Source organism: Corythoichthys intestinalis, chromosome 13 (assembly GCF_030265065.1).
Source record: "Corythoichthys intestinalis isolate RoL2023-P3 chromosome 13, ASM3026506v1, whole genome shotgun sequence".
Lineage (NCBI taxonomy): Eukaryota > Metazoa > Chordata > Actinopteri > Syngnathiformes > Syngnathidae > Corythoichthys > Corythoichthys intestinalis.
Genome location: NC_080407.1, coordinates 3964741 through 3987421, shown reverse-complemented (window position 1 = coordinate 3987421; position 22681 = coordinate 3964741). Strand labels below are relative to the sequence as shown.

At 41.5% G+C, this 22681-nt stretch overlaps 2 protein-coding genes across 3 annotated transcripts; both read right to left on the bottom strand.

Moving 5' to 3' along the window:
* Positions 1–78: 78 nt before the first annotated feature.
* On the bottom strand, positions 79–10811 carry etnk1 (ethanolamine kinase 1). The gene is made up of 8 exons (XM_057855969.1): positions 10500–10811; positions 9363–9622; positions 9048–9188; positions 7389–7531; positions 3432–3515; positions 1677–1837; positions 1446–1519; positions 79–1322 (listed from the first exon to the last, which is right to left on the bottom strand). Exons 1-8 carry the CDS (start codon positions 10644–10646, stop codon positions 1250–1252), a joined length of 1083 nt encoding a protein of 360 aa, XP_057711952.1. The 5' UTR covers positions 10647–10811; the 3' UTR covers positions 79–1249.
* Positions 10812–11294: 483 nt separating this feature from the next.
* Positions 11295–17276, bottom strand: pyroxd1 (pyridine nucleotide-disulphide oxidoreductase domain 1). Of its 2 annotated transcripts, XM_057855968.1 has the most exons (13): positions 17059–17275; positions 16906–16986; positions 16601–16720; positions 15501–15629; positions 15360–15433; positions 15120–15298; positions 14956–15053; positions 14787–14889; positions 14579–14694; positions 12516–12638; positions 12313–12450; positions 12158–12247; positions 11295–12089 (listed from the first exon to the last, which is right to left on the bottom strand). In XM_057855968.1, exons 1-13 carry the CDS (start codon positions 17134–17136, stop codon positions 11931–11933), a joined length of 1488 nt encoding a protein of 495 aa, XP_057711951.1. In that variant the 5' UTR covers positions 17137–17275; the 3' UTR covers positions 11295–11930. The 2 variants fall into 2 exon arrangements, with proteins under 2 accessions (XP_057711951.1, XP_057711950.1); XM_057855967.1 differs by having other exon boundaries at positions 14579–14691; positions 14956–15298; positions 17059–17276.
* Positions 17277–22681: the final 5405 nt, after the last annotated feature.

Sequence of the window (22681 nt, the reverse complement as noted above, 5' to 3'; positions counted from 1 at the left end):
GCCGTCTTGCGGAGAAAATGTGTCATTGCAGTTAAATTTCCTGCATTGCTTTCAGTGAATCAAGAAGCAAAAAGAATATAAGAGTAAATACTTTATTTTTCTAGGTTTGTTTACAGTATGTTCAAATAGTGTTGCACGTCTATTCACTTACAATATGACCTTTAAAAAAAAAGAGCAAAGATATAACATTACTGTACATTATAAACAATATACAATAATGACCAGAGAGAACATAGAAAAAAAAAAAAAAAAAATCACACAACTAAAAATCTTGCTTTGGAGATGATGTTTGTTACAGTTACTAGATGTAAACAGTCCCCTTTTCACATTTCAAAAGCTCTCTTGCATGGATTTGTGACTTCAAGTCTGCTCCCCCAATAATAACTGGCACGAACGATGGACCTTATTTCCAAACCTTATCAAGTAGAAAATAAGAGCACACTGGCGAAACAACACTTCATCTATTTTGTCAGCTGTGGAAAATGAGCAGAGAGAATTCTATTCACGGTTGCATTTAAATCACTTGCTCAGGAAGCTCTGTATTATTGCAAAATTTAAAACAATGATTAAAAATACACTTTTCTTGTTAAAAGTGGTTGATTTTTCTTACATCAAATCACAATGGCCTCCATTAAATCATTTATCTGTTGGTCCTTACATCAGTTGTTTTGACCTCCTAAGAAATTTGCCCCTACTTTTCTCTGTCCACATTTAAACATTTGCTACAAGTCAAACTTTGGTCTCATTCCGAGCGACACCCGAGCAGCTTGATGAATACGGAATGCTGAAACGGCCCTTTTGTTTGGATCTCCTCCCGACCATTGTTTTGACCCTGACTTTCCACGCTTAAAAAGACGCACACACAACTCTAGGGAGGCGGAGCACATGGCATGCTGGCCTGAAAACAAGGACGTCAAAACAAAAGCCGTTCAGTATGTTTTGACTCGCGCTTCCAGGTGACACACAAAGTGCATCGCCTCTCGAGGGGGGGGTTTCCATGGGAGTCTCCAGGTGTAACTATTAGTGCTCCCCTCTTTTACCCAGATACAAATGAACATGCAACGCTTCACATTCGAGCGGGTTGTTGAGTGCGTCTGCCACCTCCATTTGAACCGAACTCACCCGCGTCGCACGTAAAAAAAGTCTTCCCGGCGTCTGCCCACGGAGGGCGCTCTATACTTGTCGTGAGAGAGGCACTGAGGAAGAGTATGAGGAAGAAGTGGGAGCGGGGTCGGGGACGGGGTGGGGCTTATTCTGGTAGGCTCAACACGGCGACCTCGGGTTTCATCTTGAAGTACTGGTTGAAGCGCAGAACTGCGTATCTAGGAAGAGGGGAGAAAAAGGATTAACCCTTTCATCACATTTAACTCATTAGCTTCCATTGACGGTGCTCGACTGCAACGGGCAAATGAACATTAAATTCAGAGGAATTAGTGCAAACTTACTCCAGGAAGTCAAAGTCAATGGTGGAGAATTTGGCTTGGATCAGAGCCCAGAGAGCCCAGAAGAAATGTGATGCCTGCAAGTAAAAAAAAAAAAAAAAGATCTTAAAACAGTTCCCTTTTGTTTCTTTGCATGAATCAGACACCATAGCAACAGGAACAAACACCATTTTTTTGGACATCATTAACAGAGTACTTATAATCGTAATGGCTTGTGGCTGTAAAAGCACTCACCAGAGCAAACCGGTTGACTTGCACGTAAAGGGTTTCCACTTCCCTTTCGGTCACCTTGTTGCTGTGGCCTTTGTGCTCCTTGTAGGCTTCCAGGTACGAATGCAGCCACTCCAGTTGGAAAGGCCGCGAGGGGTAGTGGCTATAATCCACTTCGTTCAAACCTGAAGAGAAATGAACATTAATTAACTTACCTTAAAGTGCATGAGACATGAAAAAGCATATTTATTTCATAATACACGCGGTATTTTATGCTCCTGAATGATATGGACCGCTTGGATGTGTGTGGAAGCGATCGCTATATTTATTTAGTTTTTTTTTAATCCCGCGCCATGAAAATGAGTGACTTCCGGCAACAGTCTCGAGCTGAGAAAGAGGGCGCTGTGACGTGTTCGGTAGAAGGAGTCCTCTTCACTATACAGCCGTACTGTTGTATGAGAAGGACAAAGGATTCATCTGATTTTGCGGATTAATACGTTTATTTTTCGCATCACGCCAGCCAAACGGCTGCAGAAAAATCTTGCTTTATGAGGGAGAGGCGTGTGCGCCTTTTTGGAGTTTCAAAAGGTTCCCATTCACCATGGATATTGGCCAAGCCCTACTACTGTGGGACTATTGGACTTACGAGGAAGTGAGTAAACATCTTGTTTTGTATTATGTCAAATATTAATACAGCGATTACAAAGTAAACACTACAAACTTTCTTTAAATAAAGGACTACTTATGTTTGATCATTGACAGGCATATAAAAAGCTCTCCTCGTGCACATTAGCTGCAGGTTAGCTGCACAACAACTGCAGCCGCCCTCCTCCGGGGAACGAACTGTAAATTGCTCTCCGCCGGGCGGTTTGCCGATCCGCACAGACAATCGACAACCCAGTCGTCATGTCAAATAATCCGGGCTAGTTATGTGTGACTTTCCGCTTCGAAGACTTTGAAACATCACTCGGTTCGGGTTAGCATGTCGGCTAGCTGTCACGCCTCTTGGTTTGTTTACATTCTCCGAAGCCGGGGAAGGGAAATGACATATGTCCGATTTAAGTGTCATAAAATATGGTTCGGGAGGTGCGACAGTAAAGGTGAAGTCGACAGTTTTGACCATTATGGAGTAATTTTGCCATGTCGTCCTGAATAAGTGCATTTTTATTATTTCATATTCCATTTAGCACAAGACTGTTATTTGTCATGACCATGCCATTTATTTAGCAGTTGGGGAAAATACTTGGATAAAAAGAATATCCTGTAAAAATATTGAAGTAAAGAGACAGAAACAATGACATTTTGCAGCTCTCTTCGTCGCGTTTTCCTCGTTGTGAATAGTTCTCCCTCGACGGGCTGACTGGTCCTTCTCAAGCCATTTATTTAGCTATTGGGGAAAAATACTTGGATAAAAAGAATATCCTGTAAAAATATTGGAGTAGAGAGACTGAAACAATGACATTTTGCGGCTCTCTTCGTCGCGTTTTCCTCGTTCTGAATAATTCCCCCTCAATGGGCTGAATGGTAAAACCGATGAGCCCAGTCTCCCGCTAACGTCATCCACCTGTTGGGGACGCTAGAGCCCTATAATGGTAGGCGTGGCTAACCAGCAGATTAAAAGACTAATTTCTCGTCATCTGCGCTTTGCTAAATTGTTGTATATAGTCGAATCGTCTCAAAATATGATTCTAATTCACATAATAATGCTATTTAAGACTTTTTTTTCTCATGTAGTATGCTCTTTAATACTGACTAAAATCTATTCTATTTTATACTTACCGGCAAACTCATTGAAATGATTGCCAATGTCGAAGGCCTGGTAATTGTACCCAGCGTACTCGTAGTCAATGAACTTGACATTTCCTGGAAGGAGAAGCGGTGTTGTTTACACAGAGACATGGGAAATCATGCAAAATCATGCTAATGCGTTTTTTTGGCCCTTTGCTAACTCAGAATGTGAGACTGTTGATTGGCTTTTTCTGTCCAACTGGACGCGCCAGGAAAAAAATAATAATAAAATATGGGGGTTCAAGAAAGAGTTTGCATTTTGAGAAGCTTTTGCGTTAATGTAGTTAACAGAAAAAATGGTCGTCTGAAACTGAGTTATCAGCTTGCAAGTGACAGCTGCGATAATACTCTCTCTGAAAAAAAAAACGCAGAGTCAGCGTAGAGAGTTATAAAGGAACGTGGCGAGGGACGTAAGCCAAGACTTGTTTGACCAGAACGTGAAAGCGGGGTAGGTTGGCCGTCATAAAAGTAGAGGATACGACACATAAAAAAAGCACTTCCAGGTGAAATATTAGCAAAGTGAGCAAAAAAAGCCAAGCGCGGTTACATAACGGCGTAACTAGAGGCATGCAACATTAGCCATTTGTCCGTACTTTGCACTTGTATCATGAGAAGATCTATCTCAAAATACAAACCCTTGCTTGACATGCCCAGTTGTGACAGAATAAGAATTTGGAAGGGAAACCAAATAAACAGGATTAGGGATGAAACAATCATTTTTTTGTTTTAAGTTTTCTTTTGTTTGAGGTGATGCTGGACTACAGAGAAAGACACTTTGAGGTGGGTTACCAGGTGGAGTGTGGGTCCTAGCGGGACACAACTGAACACCTCCAGGCAGTGGCTATAGCCCCCCCTGTGCAGCAGATGAAAAGGTTGGGGCAAACATCTTTCACACATGCTCACTGGCTCACTGACAAATTTGCCTTGTTGCCTCCCCGCATGATATTCAAAGTCCACCCCCTATTCCCGACGTGACCTAACATTTTTTCGCAAAACACAGCCCTCCAATGCTCCCGTCTCATTGGTCGGCTGCCAACCCAATGGTGTGACACCTTTTGCCGCTCCTCCGAATGATGTCATCTTCTGAGGTGAAACGCAATTTCTCCATAAGCAACAAAAAGAGACAAAAACATCCATCTCAACCGAGCTTGAAACACGATTCCGCAAATGTGCAACGGAGTGGGCGTCGGCCTAATCCGAGTGACACAGGATACCGTGTTTTTGCTGAAACAATGACTCCTTGTTTAACGGACAAAGCCGTGGATTGTGCAGTTTAACTCTAAAACATGTTTTGCGGAAGCGTGTTTCAGCTTGGTATAATGTGGCTATTAATAGGAGAAAACCAGGTGAAAGAAAAAAGGTGGCATCACCCGCTTGGCAAGAGGCCTAGTAATAAAAGTGAGGGAGGGACAGCATTGGAAGGTGCCATGGCTGCCATGACTTCCTACACAAGCGAAGTTTGCCGCTCTCCATTGGCTCCCCGGGGGCAGCCGCCGCCTCGGCTGTTCCTCCTATGGGAGAGAGGCTAGACACAAGGAGCTGTGAGAATGGCCCCGCCCCTCGGGACGAGGGGGGCTGACAGCTCGGATGCACCCCGCCATTATTACACACCCTATTTCTCACTCGGCTGTCCCCAAAGTTAACCTGACGTTCACTTCTAAGAATGTATCCTGTGCATTTGTTTTGTTTTTTCACAGCAATTACCGTATTTTCCGCACTATAAGGCACAACTAAAAGCCTTACATTTCCTCAAAAGCAAACAGGTCTCACAGCAACTCCATCTAATGGATGCATAATGTAACCCCAGCCTGTAGTGTCTATTCTATGCGCCTTACATATGAAAAAAAGTTTTTAAATGGGCCATTCATTGAAGGTGCGCCTTATAGTGCGGAAAATACCATACTCAGTATGTACTAAGTATGTGACTGAATTCAAAAAAATTATAGCTGACAATTACAGAAATTTACAGTAAGTAACATGACTGACGTAGAAGAATTTTTATTGTTTAACAGCTGGAAAACTAGGGCTGGGGATTGGTTACTATTTTTTCAAAAGTAGTATTTAGCACACTTTATTTTTAATTTACTGTCGCATCAATGAAACAGTCTACAGTGGGGCAAATAAGTATTTAGTTAACCACTAATTGTGCAAGTTCTCAGACTTGAAAATATTAGAGAGGCCTGTGATTGTCAACATGGGTAAACCTCAACCATGAGAGACAGAATGTGGAAGAAAAACCCAGAAAATCACATTGTTTGATTTTTAAAGAATTTATTTGCAAATCATGGTGGATAATAAGTATTTGGTCAATAACAAAAGTTCATCAATACTTTGTTATGTACCCTTTGTTGCCAATAACGGAGGCCAAACGTTTTCTGTAACTCTTCACAAGCTTTTCACACACTGTTGCTGGTATTTTGGCCCATTCCTCCATGCAGATCTCCTCTAGAGCAGTGATGTTTTTGGGCTGTCGTTGGGCAACACGGACTTTCAACTCCCTCCGCAGATTTTCTATGGGGTTGAGATCTGGAGACTGGCTAGGCCACTCCAGGACCTTGAAATGCTTCCTACGAAGCCACTCCTGTTTGGGATCATTGTCATGCTGAAAGACCCAGCCACGTCTCATCTTCAATGCCCTTGCTGATGGAAGGAGATTACCACTCAAAATTCCTCGATACTTGGCCCCATTCATTCTTTCCATTACACAGATCAGTCGTCCTGGTCCCTTTGCAGAAAAACAGCCACAAAGCACGAGGTTTCCACCCCCATGCTTCACAGTGGTTAGGGTGTTCTTCGGATGCAATTCAGTATTCTTTCTCCTCCAAACATTAGAACCTGTGTTTCTCCCAAAAAGTTCTATTTTGGTTTCATCTAACCATAACACATTCTCCCAGTCCTCTTCTGGATCATCCAAATTCTCTCTAGCGAACCGGAGACGGGCCAGGACATGTACTTTCTTCAGCAGGGGGACACGTCTGGCAGTGCAGGATTTGAGTCCCTGGCGGCGCATTGTGTTACTGATAGTAGCCTTTGTTACTGTGGTCCCAGCTCTCTGTAGGTCATTCACTAGGTCCCCCCCGTGTGGTTCTGGGATTTTTGCTCACCGTTCTTGTTATCATTTTGACGCCACGGGGTGAGATCTTGCATGGAGCCCCAGATCGAGGGATATTATCAGTGGTCTTGTATGTATTCCATTTTCTAATAATTGCTCCCACTGTTGATTTCTTTACACCAAGGGTTTTATCTCTTGCAGATTCAGTCTTCTCAGCCTAATGCAGGTGTACAATTTTGTCTCTGGTGTCCTTCGGCAGCTCTTTGGTCTTGGCCACAGTGGAGTTTGGCGCGTGACTGACTGAGGTTGTGGACAGGTGTCTTTTATACCGATAATGGGTTAAAACAGGTGCCATTAATACAGGTAACGAGTGGAGCCTCGTTAGAAGAAGTTAGACCTCTTTGACAGCCAGAAATCTTGCTTGTTAGAAGGTGACAAAATACCTATTTTCCACTCTAATTCTTTAAAAATCAAACATTGTGATTTTTTTTTTTTTTTTCCACATTCTGTCTCTCATGGTTGAGGTTTACCCATGTTGACGATTACAGGCCTCTCTAATCTTTTCAAGTAGGACAACTTGCACAATTGGTGGTTGACTAAATACTTATTTGCCCAACTGTATATTATTCAGACAATGAGTTTAGCTAATTTCAACTCAGAGTTAAACGAACCTACTGTCTACAATGGCTGATACTGATACTGTTTTTCTGATTCGGTGTTATCCAAACTGCCTTTACTCTCCCCGCAGCCCATTACAAACATGCAGCAATGAGTGAAATGTCCCAGGTGAAGAAGTTGAGATGCAGTTGACGCCGTCCTACCTCAGCGAAGCACTCGCCACACCACAAATCAGCCACACAACAATTGCCAGACGCGCCACGAAAGGTTTTACTCACCATCCTGCTTGTTGTAGATGATGTTTTTGCACAGTAGGTCGTTGTGGCACAGCACCACCGGGGAGCCCAACACTGATAAGCTCTGCTGGAGCCACACCAGTTCTTCTCGGAGGCAACGCGGGCTGGGCACTTCCGTGTTCAACCTGGAGATGGAATAACACAAGACAGTATGGGCTACCTAAATCAACGCAAAGGTTAGCTTGGGTGAAAGCTCAGCCATTGTTTGTTTTAGATTTATCTTGGGTAATAACACAGACGAGTTGTTATTGGCAGTCAAATTCTTTGCCAATGCCAAAGTGCATTTAAACCCTCATTCAGCTACCGGCATGTCGCTAAAAATAGGGTAGCCAAAGTGAGCATTTTTTTAGCGAAGGAATTCTATTGTTCTTCAACTAATACGCAATAAAGACTATGACTATTCGCCCTAATAATGAACATTTTAAATGGAATTTATGACAAAGCAAGGCTGTGACCTAACCTAATCTGCATTTTTCTTTATCAGGAAAGTCAAGTCAGAAGGATTATCGCAGTTATAGTTTGCACATGTGCGAGCGCTTTTATCAGGAAAGTGATTTCGCCCTTGCGGATGTTTTTGAGACTCACTTGGAAGGCCAGGATCGTCACTTCACGTGCAGATAAGAGAGAGCCAATGGCAAAATTATACATTTCGGTTGAACATTTTCGTATAGGGTTGTTCCGATCATGTTTTTTTGCTCCCGATCCGATCCCGATCGTTTTAGTTTGAGTATCTGCCGATCCCGATATTTCCCGATCCGATTGCTTTTTTTTTTTTGCTCCCGATTGAATTCCAATCTTTCCCGATAATTTTTCCCCATCATATACATTTTGGCAAAGCATTAAGAAAAAAATAAAACTCGGACGAATACATACATTCAACATACAGTACATAAGTACTGTATTTGTTTATTATGACAATAAATCCTCAAAATGGCATTTACATTATTAACATTCTTTCCGTCAGAGGGATCCACGGATAGAAAGACTTGTAACTTTGTATATTGTGAGTAAATATTGCTATCTAGTGTATTTGTTGAGCTTTCAGTAAATGATACTGTAGCCATGCCCAAATGCATGATGGGAAGTGGAACCATGACGGTGCGTAGTGCTACCAATTGATATATCTTCTCTGCGTTGGGAAATAACATAAGGTGTTAAGAAAAAGATCAATTGCTACCTTGCTTCCCCACATTGCTTCCCATGATATTTCTATCTAATCGTAGGGAGAGGGATTGTAAGGCTGCCAAAATTCACTCTACTCATTTTACGCTGCCTTTTATGTCTCTATATAGGTAAAACGGCGCCATTACAGATGCGTGAGTGGGTCGTGCAGTGCATGCATTAATTGCGTTAAATATTTTAACGTGATACTTTTTTTTTTTAATTAATTACCGCCGTTATCGGGATAAATTTGATAACCCTACCTTAAGCCTAAACTAAAGACTCTGGATGAGTGCAACATATTATGTCTGTAACGTTAAATACAATTAGAAAACTATTTAATTAAAAATATATATATATATATTAAAAAAAAGGCATGGCCGATATTTTTTTGCCGATTCCGATACTTTGAAAATGACGTGATCGGACCCGATCGATTGGAATGCCGATCGATCGGGACATCTCTATTTTAGTACTCACCTCGCATTCTTCTCGGGGTCCGTGAAGTACTTTGGGATGAGGGAGAAGTACTTGCCCATCTTCAGCCATAAGTCCGACTGGGGCACCCAGCCATTGTGAGCGTGAATGGCGTGATACTTGGCGAGCTGTCTGGCAATGAGCCTGGTGAAGTAGACAATGGGATTTCATGAATGCCAAACTAACTGGAGCGCAGCTAGCAGTGTTTACAGTGTTCACGGGTTATACGGTGGTTTATTATTCATGCCCTTATTTTAAAGTGTGTTTTTTTTAGATTGGAAAATTTGTTTACAGTCATTCTATTGCTTAAGGGTATACCTGAAAACAGGCTGGCTTCGGATGTGCTCCGGTTCAAGAGCGGTTCCTTGCAGAAACTCGTAGCACAGGCCGTTGTTGAAGGTACAGTAGAGACGCGGGGCACAGCGGTGCGCGTGAAGCACTCGGAAACTCTTCACCTCATTCTCGCGGTCGATCAGAAGCTCGGTTTTATTCCCGTAGATGCGAACGAGGACCACGTCCTGCATGGCCGCGCCCACGTAGCAGCCCAGCAGTTTGTTGGTGATACCGTCTGTGAAAAACTGGAGAAGCAAGAATGGGGAAATGATTTGGAACATATGTCTGCATTTTTTTTTTGCGCTGTTACATAACTTGAGGAAGTATGTTGGGATCAAGCCAGTCTGTTTTGAAGGCTGGGAGCATTTTGTTCTAGCTGTGTTGTGCAGGGGTGTCAACATACCAGCCGCTAATTGTTATCTCTGTGAGGCACCGACTGGGAATGACAGGAATTTTATTTTCATGTGGACACATTGACTGGCATTTTGCTGAGTTCCCCGTTTGTTTCTTTCATTGAGGAAGATGGGGAAGAGGGTCAGGCGCGTGACTGACTTCATCCTGGCTGTGTTGACACCCCTACCCCTGCACACCATAACTCAATGGCTGAGTGGCAGTGTAAAAATGCAGGTCAGCCTCCATCTCGAGTTGGATAGACAATTATTTGTTGCAATAGCAGAGAATTCGATTCATACAATGCAAAACACATCAATAGGAGTTAGCTGCCCTTCAACAAGGGAGCATCATTTGTATATTTATCCAGTTTTCGTGCAGTGGGATTAATTTCCACATCAAGGAATGCTGGGAAATACATGCAAGGTGTTTAGGTGTACCTAATAAAGTGACTCGATCTGTCCAAAGAAAGCTGGCGAAGCTTTAGGTCGTGACTTGGAAATGACGCAGATGCAAACAGCGAAAGGAAAAATACCAGCAACACGACTGTAAATAAACCACTAATACTTCACGATAAATGCTATTTTTATATATCTGTGGTACATTCTACTTCCACGGTGGCCATTTTTAAACAAGGAAGTTGTCGTTCAGCCTTCTTGAATGCACTTTCGAGAACTAGAATACGGTTTTGTGACACTTAGACTAAAAAAAATAATAATAATAAACTCCCACCTTCATTTTGACCTCTGATGGTTTCCAGTTCGGTCTCAGCTCCTTGACCAGCTTCAACGCACCGGTCCTGTAGTCTCTCTCCTCTACTGTCACGTCTATTTTCGGCACGGCCGGAGCCTCTTCTGGTACGTGAATGTAGTTGGCCATGTTTTTGTTTTGATTCGTGGTATCGACGTAAGCAAAGTAGCTGGTATGAGCAAGAAGCAAAGGCAAATGTGATGGACGTTTGACAATCTGCTGTACTTAATCTCAATGACTGAGGACAGTATGCGGCAACGCCTCTGTATAAACCCCCGCCCACTTGGTGGAAACGTTCGCTCGGTGCATGACGGGAAGCAAAGTCCAAAAGAAGCGCTCGATTCATATCACAGCGTACACAGGTTTAAAGCTACGCACCCAGTCTTGGCTAATTTACCGAAACTTTCATGTTTAAAACCTCAACCACGCGTTTTCAGCAATGAAATACGGTTATGAATGTTTAAAAACAACTTTTTATTATCAACAACGCTCTAAACTGATTAATTATTAGTGTGTTCTTATGTAACTATTCCCGGCACTTCTTAGTGTTTATACTCAAACATCCACCAGTTAAACCCAAACGCCGTGGGCTATTGACGTCACATCCGATAGCCGCTTCGAATGGGGTGAGCTGAGCTGTACACTGTGCGTCAAAGTCTGGACGTTTTAAATGTCAGCTGCTCGGCTTTGTGAGCCAAGTAGGCGGACATAGAGACGACAAATCCACTCTACCTAAATGGATCGCTGTCTAGTTTCGTAGACGACTAGACTTTACCCTTTCAGTACCAGTCAAATCTGACAAGTTTAATCATGGTTGATCTGGAACATATGAGCATAACATGCAAATGTCAACACCTCATAACACTCAAATTCTTCTCTGCACATTCTGGATTAACTCGTGTTAGTATGCTGAAACAGCATGTTCTTCACAGTTGAACACCCTGTTCCTAACACTTCATAATAAGGCCATTTTGTTGTTGTCTCAGGCTGGATAAGAATTGGAGTAACATGTGATTCCTCATCAGATAAAGAAGCAAATCAGGCTTTTGTGAAGTCATCGAGGACAACTGATCTACAAGATTAACCTACCGTACTTAACGCTCATCCATTCCATGACATGACCCAAACAAAACATTGTCCTGCTGAGTCACAACATGGATTTATTCCTGGTATTTTTGATGACTCATGCCCCAGCTATTTAATTAGTTAACCTTCTACAACCATTAACAGTCACACAGTCAATGTGTGCAATTTGTTAACTACTGACAAGTGACCTGAAACATAATGTGGAAAAAGGCTGGAAGAATTTTTGTGTGTGTATGTGCAGATGTGTTATTTTAACCCCGTCCTTTCTACAAAATGTCAACAAATGTCAATGTCCTTCCCAGGCACAAGTCAGTGCTTAACATTTCCTTAATCAAAGTAGTCTTCTATATCAACATTAGGGTTGAGAAGGTCCTCCCCATATTCTGTGAGATCCATTTTGTTTAAAATAAGGTTCTCAAATGTCTCTTCTAAGTCAGTTTCTCCAATCAGCACTGCTCCAACCATCCTGCCTTTTTGTAGAACCACCTGGAAGCAAAAACAAATGAGTTCTGTGCAAAAGTCTTCTGACTACACGTCCAGCTCAGTAAGGTCACCTTGACATACTCCTGGTCTTTGGTGTAGCGCAGCAGCAGCTCATAGTCTGACCCCAGCCCCTGGGCGTTAAACTTCCCGAGCAGGACAACCTACAAACGGCGTGTGGGAGGATGGATGATTAATCTGACAACAGAGGTAGCAAAAGTACTCATACCTTGTAGTTAAAGAATTTTGTAATATGCGAAAATAACTCGAAGCAGAAATCCAGCTCGATGGCTTCCGATAAGACCCGTGCGGCCATGCATCGCCCGGCGTGCCATCCCATCTGACGAGCTTGCGTCCACAAACGCATCTACGCGCAGCATATAAGCAACATTTTCAAACTTAGTCACAGTTTTAAATGTGTTGTCAGCTCACTTGCTGCCACAGCTCACTGTGCTCCCAGCCTGCCGTGCATACGTCTCCGGCGGCGTAAACGTCAGGCTCCGACGTCACCATGTGGTCGTCCACTCGGAGGCCGCCGTCTTCTGCCAGAGTGAACTGAAAAAGAATAAATTCGTACGATGTGCGTTTATATTTCTTTGAAATATGACTTTACGTGGATACTAGAGGTGTGCATCGGCACTGCCCTCACGATTCGATTCGATTACGATTCGGAGGGCCACGATTCGATTCGATTCAGTTCGAGTCGGCAATGCATCGCGATGCCTTAAAGCCTGGGATGCATTAAAATTCTAAAGCAAAGCATTTTTCTCGTGAATCATGAGGCCTCACAAGCGGTCAGACATTAAACAACTTTTTATTGGCTCTTGTGTCACTCCTGGTTGAAGTCAAATGAAAATACTTTCAGATATATATATTTAAAAAAACAGATCACAGCATTTAATTGGTGCTTTGAATGAGACCAGGGCTTTTGTCTTTTCTTTTTTTTTTTTTTTTTTTTTTTTTACACACAGTCCAACATCTGAACTCCTGTGCAACATCAGTAATAACAGTCACTGTATTTTAGTCACAACGACCCATCACTAAAAATATTCAAGTAAATATTAAAGAAAACGACAAAGAAAATATTGTAGTGCAGCAGCATCTTTATCGTAATATCAATCCAGGGATCAGTTCAGTTGCAAACAAATTGCAATGTAGAACAAAAGTCAAATGTAGGCCTAGCCCACTATATATGTGCAATCAACTTAGAAATGCAATCAGTAACTACCACATAACAATAAAAAATAATGAATTAAAATGAAGTGCAGCAGCATTTTAGCAGCCATAACAATCAGTTTCAACATGAGGAAATATCAGTTTTTTGCAATCGAGAGAGCAGGGAGATAGTAGAGGTTAGATCGGGCCTAGAAAATCCAGCCCGACCCTACACGGCCCGCTGGTATTGAAGCCCGTGGCTTGGAGTGACGTGAAAAAAAAACGCAGCAGCAATTTATTTTCATTTCTTCGAGTTGGCAGAAAAAACGCAAGTTTTCTTAATGTTTAAATAGTCTACATATTTTTATGATCATTATAAAAGCATTTACACAACGAAATAACGCTGGGAAAGTTTAATATAAAAGAAAAAAAAAACATGCGATTTTGCTGACACGCAGAGGAGAAGATTCAAAAGGATCACATTTGTGTTGCCTTTGTGTGCATACAAAAGTGTCTTTCGTAACAAATTCTCAGTTGGCAAAAGAAACGCAAGTTTTCTTAATGTTTAAATAGTCTACATATTTTTATGATCATTATAAAAGCATTTACACAACGAAATAACGCTGGGAAAGTTTAATATAAAAAAAAAAAAAACATGCGATTTTGCAGACACGCAGAGGAGGAGATTCAAAAGGATCACATTTGTGTTGCTTTTGTGTGCATAAATAAAAGTGTCTTTCGTAACGAATCGCAAGCACCACAGCGGAGGAGAAGAAGAAAAAGCGGGCGGCGCCACTGCGTTCATGTGCGTGCACAAGCAAATGCACAATACAGAGAGCCCGCTCTCGGTTTTATCCCATTTTTTTAAAAATAATTTATTAGTCCGGCGCGGCGGCCCGACCCGACCCAAACGTGAATGCTTAACATTTTGGGCCCGACCCGACCGGTTCGGGCACAAGATCTAACCTCTAAGAGATAGGACATAACATAACAATGGCTGATGAGGAGAAAGAGGGAGCGAGAAAGATTATTGATGCACCTAAGACATTGAAAGCAGACATCTAGAGACATTTTGGCTTCTACGAGGTTGGTGGGAAACTTGACCAGAGTTATGCAGTGTGTAAAAAATGGAACATGACAATAATAATACAAATGGGGAAACCAAATCCGTTGCATCACCGCAATTGCGCAGAGAAGATTTTTGAACGTACTTATATATTTCAAAATGCGCTGAATTGATTCGCCTTGTTGCCCGCATCGAATCGAATCGTCCATGCCCCGCATCAGGATGCATCGCCGCATCGATTATTGTTGACACCACTAGAGGATACGTTACTTACATTGTTGCCGTGCAGAAACGGCTCCGTGTTGGGCGTCACACCAGTGGCGCTCACGACAAAGTCGCACCCAAACGTCTTGCCGTTGGTCAGCTTTACGTAAACTGGCCACTTTCCTTCTGGCAAAAGAGGGAGAAAAAAAGCATGATAAGAATGGAAGAAAATGTTTTGAAAGTATTAATCTAGGTCACATTTTTGAAACTATTCTCACCAGTATCGAGTGTGTATGTTTCCAATTGGGAATTGAGCATCTCTTCGGAGGTGAAGATTGTTTCCACCTCACACTGATATTCCACTGAAACTCTACGGGATGCCTGAACGCAAAAATGGTTAGAACAGGTTTATTTCCAACATAAACAAACAAAGCTTTAGGTTCCCACCTGCTCTGCTCCTTTAAGAACAAGCCCTCGGTGCCAATCGGGACCGAGCGCGCTGCCGGGCTCCGTGTGACCGGGGCCGCGTCCTCGCGTGTGTCGATCTGGGGAGGCAATGGTGCACGTGAGTGGACGGCGTGAGAAAAAAAAGATGGTTTTAACAATAAGACCTGCAGTGAAGGTTTGGGCCTCAGTTGTGTAGCGAGATCTCTTGCACGGAGCGGCTCGCTCTGGCTTGTCGGCGCCCAGCGACGGCACGAGGAACTTTGCCGCTCCCGCGTCAAAGAAGGTGTTTCCGATGGCGTTGTCCTTCACGGCCCAGATCACCTCGCAGCCTTCCACTTCATACCTGAACAAGAGTTTTGGTCAATGTTGAGATAAACTAGCAAACGAAAAAAATATGTACTCACACTAACTCCAATGCAATCCCTCCATTTCCGACGACGACTATCCTCCTGGCTTTAGTTAACTGCTTCTGAAACTCCTAAAATGCAAGCAAACACATTAGTTTGAGAGTGTTTAGCTGGAAATTTAAAAGCTCTGAACGGTACCTGAGCACTGTCTGTGTCCCGAATCCCCAGCACATACGGCTTGTCGTGGGTTAGCAGCTTTGGTCTAGCCCCGCTGCAGATGCAGAGCATCTCATAGCCATAAATGTGTCCATCTGCAGTTTCTACAAGCTGGGAATCAGGAAATTTCAAGAATAATACAGGGTGTCCATAAAGTCTTTTTCCCATTTCAAAAATGTATTAAAAATGCAATTGATTAAATATTTCATTCAAATTTGTTCTATTGTATTCAGCGTTTATTGGAATTTTTTTTACCTCTTTTATAATACACTGCTACATGGGCACCATTAGTTGCACGAAGCACATCAAGACGGTACTCGATTTCTTGCCATGTTCGCTGTAGCATAGCCTCATCAATTGTGGCAATGGCATCAGTAATCCTTCACTTATGATCAGTAATGTCCCTTATCTTTGTTCGATACACAATATCTTTATAGAAAGAAGTCATTTCCAGACCAATGGATTGGAAGGGATGGGCCAATTCCTTGGCCGCCACATTCACCAGATATCACTCCCCTGGACTTCTTTCTATGAGGCTACGTTAAAGATATCGTGTATCGAACAAAGATAAGGGACATTGCTGACCTTAAGCGAAGGATTACTGATGTCATTGCCACAATTGATGAGGCTATGCTAATGCTACAACAAACATGGCAAGAAATCGAGTACCGTCTTGATGTGCTTCGTGCAACTAATGGTGCCCATGTAGAAGTGTATTAAAAGAGGTTAAAAAAAACTTCAATAAACATTGTATAGAACAAATCTGAATAAAATAGCTAATCAATTGCATTTTTAATACATTTTTGAAATGGCAAAGAGACTTTATAGACACCCTGTACATGTTTTTTTTTCTAATAAGGTTTTGAGTTGCGGTGTAGTGTGACCATGAACCCACAAGATGGCGATATTTGATACATCAACAGTTTGTATTAATAAATCTAGACAAAAATACTGAAATAACAACATATTTAACAGAAAGGTGAATTATTAACTTATTACTCCTTATCAGCCATACTTTTGCACCACTTAGATCATTCTACAGAAAATAAATAGTCAAGTTTTCCCCCCAAAAAAATGCTTACATGTGATTGTGCCAGCAGTGTTTTAACAGGCGAGTGAATGACAGTCAGGTTAGGGAATTTTTCTTCCAGAACACTGGTAGGCTGCTCCTCCACATCAAACTCTTCTAAAACCTTGGCCACCTTTTAGAGACAAACAAAACATGTCGTTATATATCACTTTCACTGCCAATGACGATGATAGACGTCGAATCGCTTCTCATCCTGCCAATTTAGTTTGCCACTCCCTCCCAGTTCAAATAGACGTCTTTTACTGTCAATGACAGCCAATGAGTGAAAGGACTATTCATTTCCTCTTTCTGTCGAACCTGCTTATAGTTGGTCACTGCCTTTATGTGGGAGCCTGCGGTAATCAGAGCGACGTCAGCTGAAGGTAAACTGTATGACAACTGTCAGGACACATACACAGGAAAATCATGTTTAGCAATTTTACGCCGTTTGAATGGCTGGTAATACTTCACCTGCTCAACACACGTCACGCCCGCAATGCCACCACCGATGACGACAAATTTGAACGTTTTCCGTATTTTACTCTCCATGGTACATAATTATTGACTAAATGTATGATAAATTAATCCTATAGATAGCTGTGACTAATTTATGACGTGGCTAGCTAGGCTACTGTCAACTCACTTCCTTGTTTACATAAACTACGGCAAACGATAAGGACATTTACACAAACTACGGCAAGTGGCAAGCGATTTTTTTTTTTTTTTTTAAATTTAAAACTATATTATGTCATGCTTATGGCGGAAAACACAGACAAGACTGAAAAAGCAGTTTATGCTCTTGCACTCCTCTTTAAAAGAAACTGCTGTGTTTTAAGCCAAAAGAACTGTTGTGTTTCATAGAACAATATGTCTAAATGCTGCCATAGCAGATTCATGGCGCATTAAGCCCCCAAACTATTTTCAATTTGTCCGTTTTACTCAGGAAACCCCCGTTTACAGACGTCGCGCAACCACTTTTGTTTCAACCCAACCCATTTCAACCTAACCCATAAAAGGAAGGTAATTAATTATATTATTCAAAATGTCTGTCATTTTTAGCTTAGATTCATTCATTGATGTCTAATATTTCATTTAAAAAAAAAAAAAAGACTATAAAAAATCATTCACTCGCATATTTTAATCTTTTAAACAAATTATGTCACAATGAAAAAATTACAGATATCTACCTCATAACTATCGCTTAATTGTATTTTTTGTTTGTTTGTTTGTTACTGTCATATTTTGTGTTATGTTAGATGATAAATAATTAATCCAAACAAAGAAAAATTGAAAAAAAAAATGTTTAAAAGGGTACATAAATATATGAAAAAGAAAATCACGACCACTCCTTGATATCTGCGATTTCTGCATCACGACCCCTTTTATATTACCATGTTTCCCCCATAAAATCCCCCCAAAAATCTAGCTGTGGCCATTCACAGCTGTGTTTTGACACTCAGTGATGAATGCTACATGGAGTTTTTGGATCGAAAAGAGGTAAGTACGCAAAAATATCTCGTTAAAATCGTGGGGTCTTTAATTATGTGCTCACCTCCAGTTAGGGTTTTGCTGTTTAATTTTTTTTTTTTTTATGCCCCCCTGTTTAAAATTTTTCTTCCCCCAGAAAATTGAGATTTTAAGCTTACACATGCATATAGGACAATTTTGAGTTTGGCCAAATTGGGGGTCTCAGAGCGGAATTTCAAGTCACCTGAGTGTTTTCCGCCATATATATATATATATATATATATATATATATATATATATATATACAGTATATATAGAACTAGATGCGAAATGACAGACACGGGGGCGTTAGCAACATGTACAGCAGGGGTCCCCAAACTACGGCCTGCGGGCCGGATACGGCCTGCCTCCACATTTGTTCCGGCCCCCTGAACAGTACCAGAGAGCATTTTGATTTTTTTTTTTTTCTCAAAAGTGTTATTTATTTGCTGGCCTTTTTCTGTGAAGAACTCAGAGAGGGTTATTTGGTTATTATCTATTTAATTAATAGTGTTGTTATTATTATTTATAATTATTATATTATTATTTTTATTTTGTGTACTTTTGTTCCGTGAAGAATCCAGAAAGGGTTATTTGATTGTGGCTTTCTGAAAAACAATAAATTTTTACATTTAGGCACTCCTGCAATCGTCACACTTTTTCTGTTACAAACTGACCCCGGCCCCCCATCAGAGAAGGGAAAAGTTATGTGGCCGTCACAGGAAAAAGTTTGGGGGACCCCTGATGTACACTATAGGCACTAGATGCGTTCGTAAACAGCCGCCATCTTAAAACAGTAGACTTCTTAGGAAGGCTCTGTTGTATAGAACCTTCCTAGCGAACAAGTAACTTTTTATCTAAAATACTCCTAAATTGGCAAAATCTTGACTCGAATCTATCTTTAAATGATGAAACGGTTTCAAAACTTCCACATGTCAAAAGTAGACAGAAGGGAACTAATGCAATAATGGGAGCAATTTTAGCAACTTTTAACGGTTGATTCAGGGTAAAGTGTAAATTAGGGTAAAGAATTGGGCTAGGGCCAATTGTCCCAAAAACCTTTTACACTTCACATAATGTGACCCGAAGATTTTTGGGTTTTTTTTTGTTTTTGTTTGTTTGTTTGTTTTTATGAGGGGGGAAAAAAACATGTAAATTATCACCAGTTACTTTGCCAAGTAACTAATTACTCTTACATTCAGGTAACTGAGTCACTAACACAATTACTTTTTGGGAGAAGTAATTTGTAACTATAATTAATTACTTTTTTAAAGTAAGATTAACAACACTGACCGTATGTGTTTGTGTGTTTGTATGTTTGTATCAACTAGCAAGTGCGCATTGTTTGTAGCGGCTGTCGGCCACAGTCAGGTATTATTGTTTTTCTTTATCTAGCGGCATGAGTTGAACATGATATTTACCGTAATTTTCGCACTATAAGGCGCACCTGGCTATAAGCCGCAATCCACCAAATGTGACACAAAAACGGCATTTGTTCATAGATAAGCCGCACTGGACTATAGGCCGCAGCTGTCCTCACTGTATTATGGGATCTTTACACCATACGATATCAAACGGTAACACTTCATTAGACTGGGGCATCATACGACGGTCAGAAGACCAAATGAACCACCACGAAGCCTTGAACCAATTGGCTGCTAAGCTTCATTGCTTCAAGAAGCTTCATTTGGCCATCTCTGCTCCCTTGTGGGAGACAGTCAATCTCTTCTCCAACCTGCTGTCAACACTGTTGTTGTCCAACATGCCTCCTAGCATGCATTGCAGCGCAACAGATGTAAATAACAATCAAAATTCATGTTGTGTGCTAATTATTTATTCAGTTATTGTTCTAGTTGTTTCATTATTGCTAGTTATGTTATTTGGTAACACTGTCATGGGTATTAATGAATGCTTATAACAGATGTCATTTAGAGTTGTTCGGCAAATTATCTCACTTTTGAATGGATGTAAAAGATCCGAGCTGGACATAAATGGAGTTAGTAACATAATTTGCCAGATGACACTTCATGACATCTGTCATAAGCATTCAGTAATGCCCATGACATCTGTCATAAGCATTCAGTAATGCCCATGACAGTGTCATGTCATAATTATTAGAGATGCACGATAATATCGGTCACCGATAATTATCGGCCGATAATGGCAATTATGACGTCACACAGATAATCCAGATAAAACAAAATTCAACCGATAATGCAATCCGATAATTATATACTTGATTTAGCCTCCAAATGTGCGCTAGTGACGGGATCTGTCGTTCACTTGAGTAAACGAATCCATTCCGGTTCGTTCAGTAAAACGATTCATTCAAACGAATCGTTCAACGAATCGTTCGCCCCCCTCATCTCCCTCCCCACCCAAATGAATCGTTCGGTTAGTGAACGGGAAGTGACGTTGCCGAACGAATCACCAAAGACCGCTTCGCAGTATAACTGAACGGGAAGTGACATTGCTTGGTCCCTCCCTCTCTTGCACATTGACCACTCGTCGTAGTTTCAGAAATGAGTGACAGGCGATATCATTCTGCTCTCAGAGACAGCCTCGTCTCCCTCCCGCTGCTGCAAAAGCGAGGGAGAACTTCCGCGTCGTCTGTCCTAGTTCTATGGGCTCAAAGTCATGGCTCGTGCTTGCATTTCGAATTAGGACACGGTTAAACATTTTCCTTTTGAGGGGGAAGTCGGGGTTTGGGGTCGGGGGCGCACGGACTTTCTTTAGCATGATCTTGCTCACATATACAATGCTGCTGCTAACAGCCAACGCGGCATGCCTGCTGTCACGAAAATAAAAATAAATCGAAAGTTTAATTTCTAATTATGGAACGGCCAACACATCATATTAACCTCTCGCTCTGTTGTATTTTTGTTTTTTTATTATTAAGATGATCGTTTTGAATTTTTGCACTGGTATTAATAAATAAAATAATCCGGTCAGCTCCCCTGTCGTCCCCGCATCTCAGATCGTCAAATGCTGACGAGAAATAATTGTTTGCTTTATGATTTCGCCTTTCTACTCTCATTAGTCTGTTAAGAAAAATGTAGACATATTGCGACATCTCCCGTGTCCGCGCGCTTTGTTTTTGGGGCGCTTGAGTAGCACATGATGGACGGATTGACATAATTTGTCAAACCAACCGACACCCTCTGACACGAAAAAAAAAAAAAAAAAAAACAATCGGAAAAAATTGACATGTATATACAGTTTCATTGCAAATCAGTATTATGGTGATCATACTAAATATTTTTTTTTTTCTGTGCACATATGAGGTACATATCGCTGCCATGAAGCCTCCATATAGTGACAGTTCTCTGCCCGCTTCACTGCCGTCACGCGACCGCAGCTCAGGTTTTGCTTGCCTCGTAGCTACGCGTGTTTTAAATTACTGTAAATTTGATAGTATATCGTCATAGGCACAGTCCCGAGTCTGTTGAGAAAAGTAGAACACTAAACCATGCTCGCTAGATTTGTGTGGTGTTTTTGTCTTTTTGAGCAGCATTTGATAGGCTCCACGTTAACAAATATGTGACAAAGTCGTTTCCTTTCATTTTATGACTCGTTCACCGCATAGTCATTACTGGAAAGTCAAGTTAGCAGCAAGCTAGGTCAGGAACCGGAGGACCGAATCACTGAACGGGAAGTGACAAAACTCAGTCTTTCCCCCCTGCCTGCACGCTGGCTGCTTATTGGCCACACGTGGAAATGAGTGACATACGCCATGATTCTGTTTCCGCTCCCTCCCCTGCCCGCGATGAGGCTGGCGTCTGATTGGTCGTGTGCGATGTCAGAAGACGCTGCCGCTTGCTCAACGCCCTCCCACGCAGCGAACAAGCGCCACCAACTTCATAGAACGAATCAGTGCAGATGGTGATTAGTTCGGTCTCGTTCACCCAAACAATTCGTTCAAAAAGAACGAATCGTTCGCGACCGATACAACACTAATGTGCGCAATCAACAGTTTTGTCCAATTCTGCTAGTTTTAAGGAGGTGTTTTTGCAGTGTAGTAATGTGATATGTTAGGAATGGCTTACTTTTAAAGGGATTTTTGTGCAACTCGGGTGTTTACTCTCTAAGTAATTGTTGCCAAAAGCGTACCATTACACAATGTCATTGCCATTGTTTAGATGTTGGAATTTACTACTTGTTCACATTTGATGTGGGAAAAAACATAGCACCAAATAACATTTTTGCACAGTAACATTTGATCTTTGTATACTTTAAGATTTTACATAAATATTTGAATAGAATTATCGGCGTGACATTATCGGTTATCGGGTGGAAGGGGCAGGAAATTATCGGTTATCGATATCGGTTGAAAAATGTATTATCGTGCATCACTAATAGTTATGACGGTCTTATGACAGTCTTATGACACTGCTGTCAAATAAAGTGTTACCAAATACCATAACAAGCAATTAATGAAACAACTGAAACAGTAACTGAATGAATAAATAGCACAGAACATGAAATTTACATCGTTATTTACAGCTATAGTGCTGCAATACATGCTAGGAGGCATGTGTTGCCTATTAACCCCCCAAAAAAATCAACAAATAAGCCACACTGGACTATA

Bases quoted from the DNA above. Each gene is read 5' to 3' on its own strand.
- etnk1 (XM_057855969.1), bottom strand. From the start codon at position 10,646: ATGGCCAACTACATTCACGTACCAGAAGAGGCTCCGGCCGTGCCGAAA. The intron at 1,838-3,431 runs GTAAGTATAAAA...ATTTCTCTTCAG, and splicing joins TCATTTCAATGAGTTTGCCG to GTTTGAACGAAGTGGATTAT. The intron at 1,323-1,445 runs GTAAGTTTGCAC...CCCTCTTCCTAG, and splicing joins ATTGACTTTGACTTCCTGGA to ATACGCAGTTCTGCGCTTCA.
- pyroxd1 (XM_057855967.1), bottom strand. From the start codon at position 17,136: ATGGAGAGTAAAATACGGAAAACGTTCAAATTTGTCGTCATCGGTGGT. The intron at 16,987-17,058 runs GTGAAGTATTAC...GTGTCCTGACAG, and splicing joins GCGTGACGTGTGTTGAGCAG to TTGTCATACAGTTTACCTTC. The intron at 15,434-15,500 runs GTACCGTTCAGA...CTTGCATTTTAG, and splicing joins GGGACACAGACAGTGCTCAG to GAGTTTCAGAAGCAGTTAAC.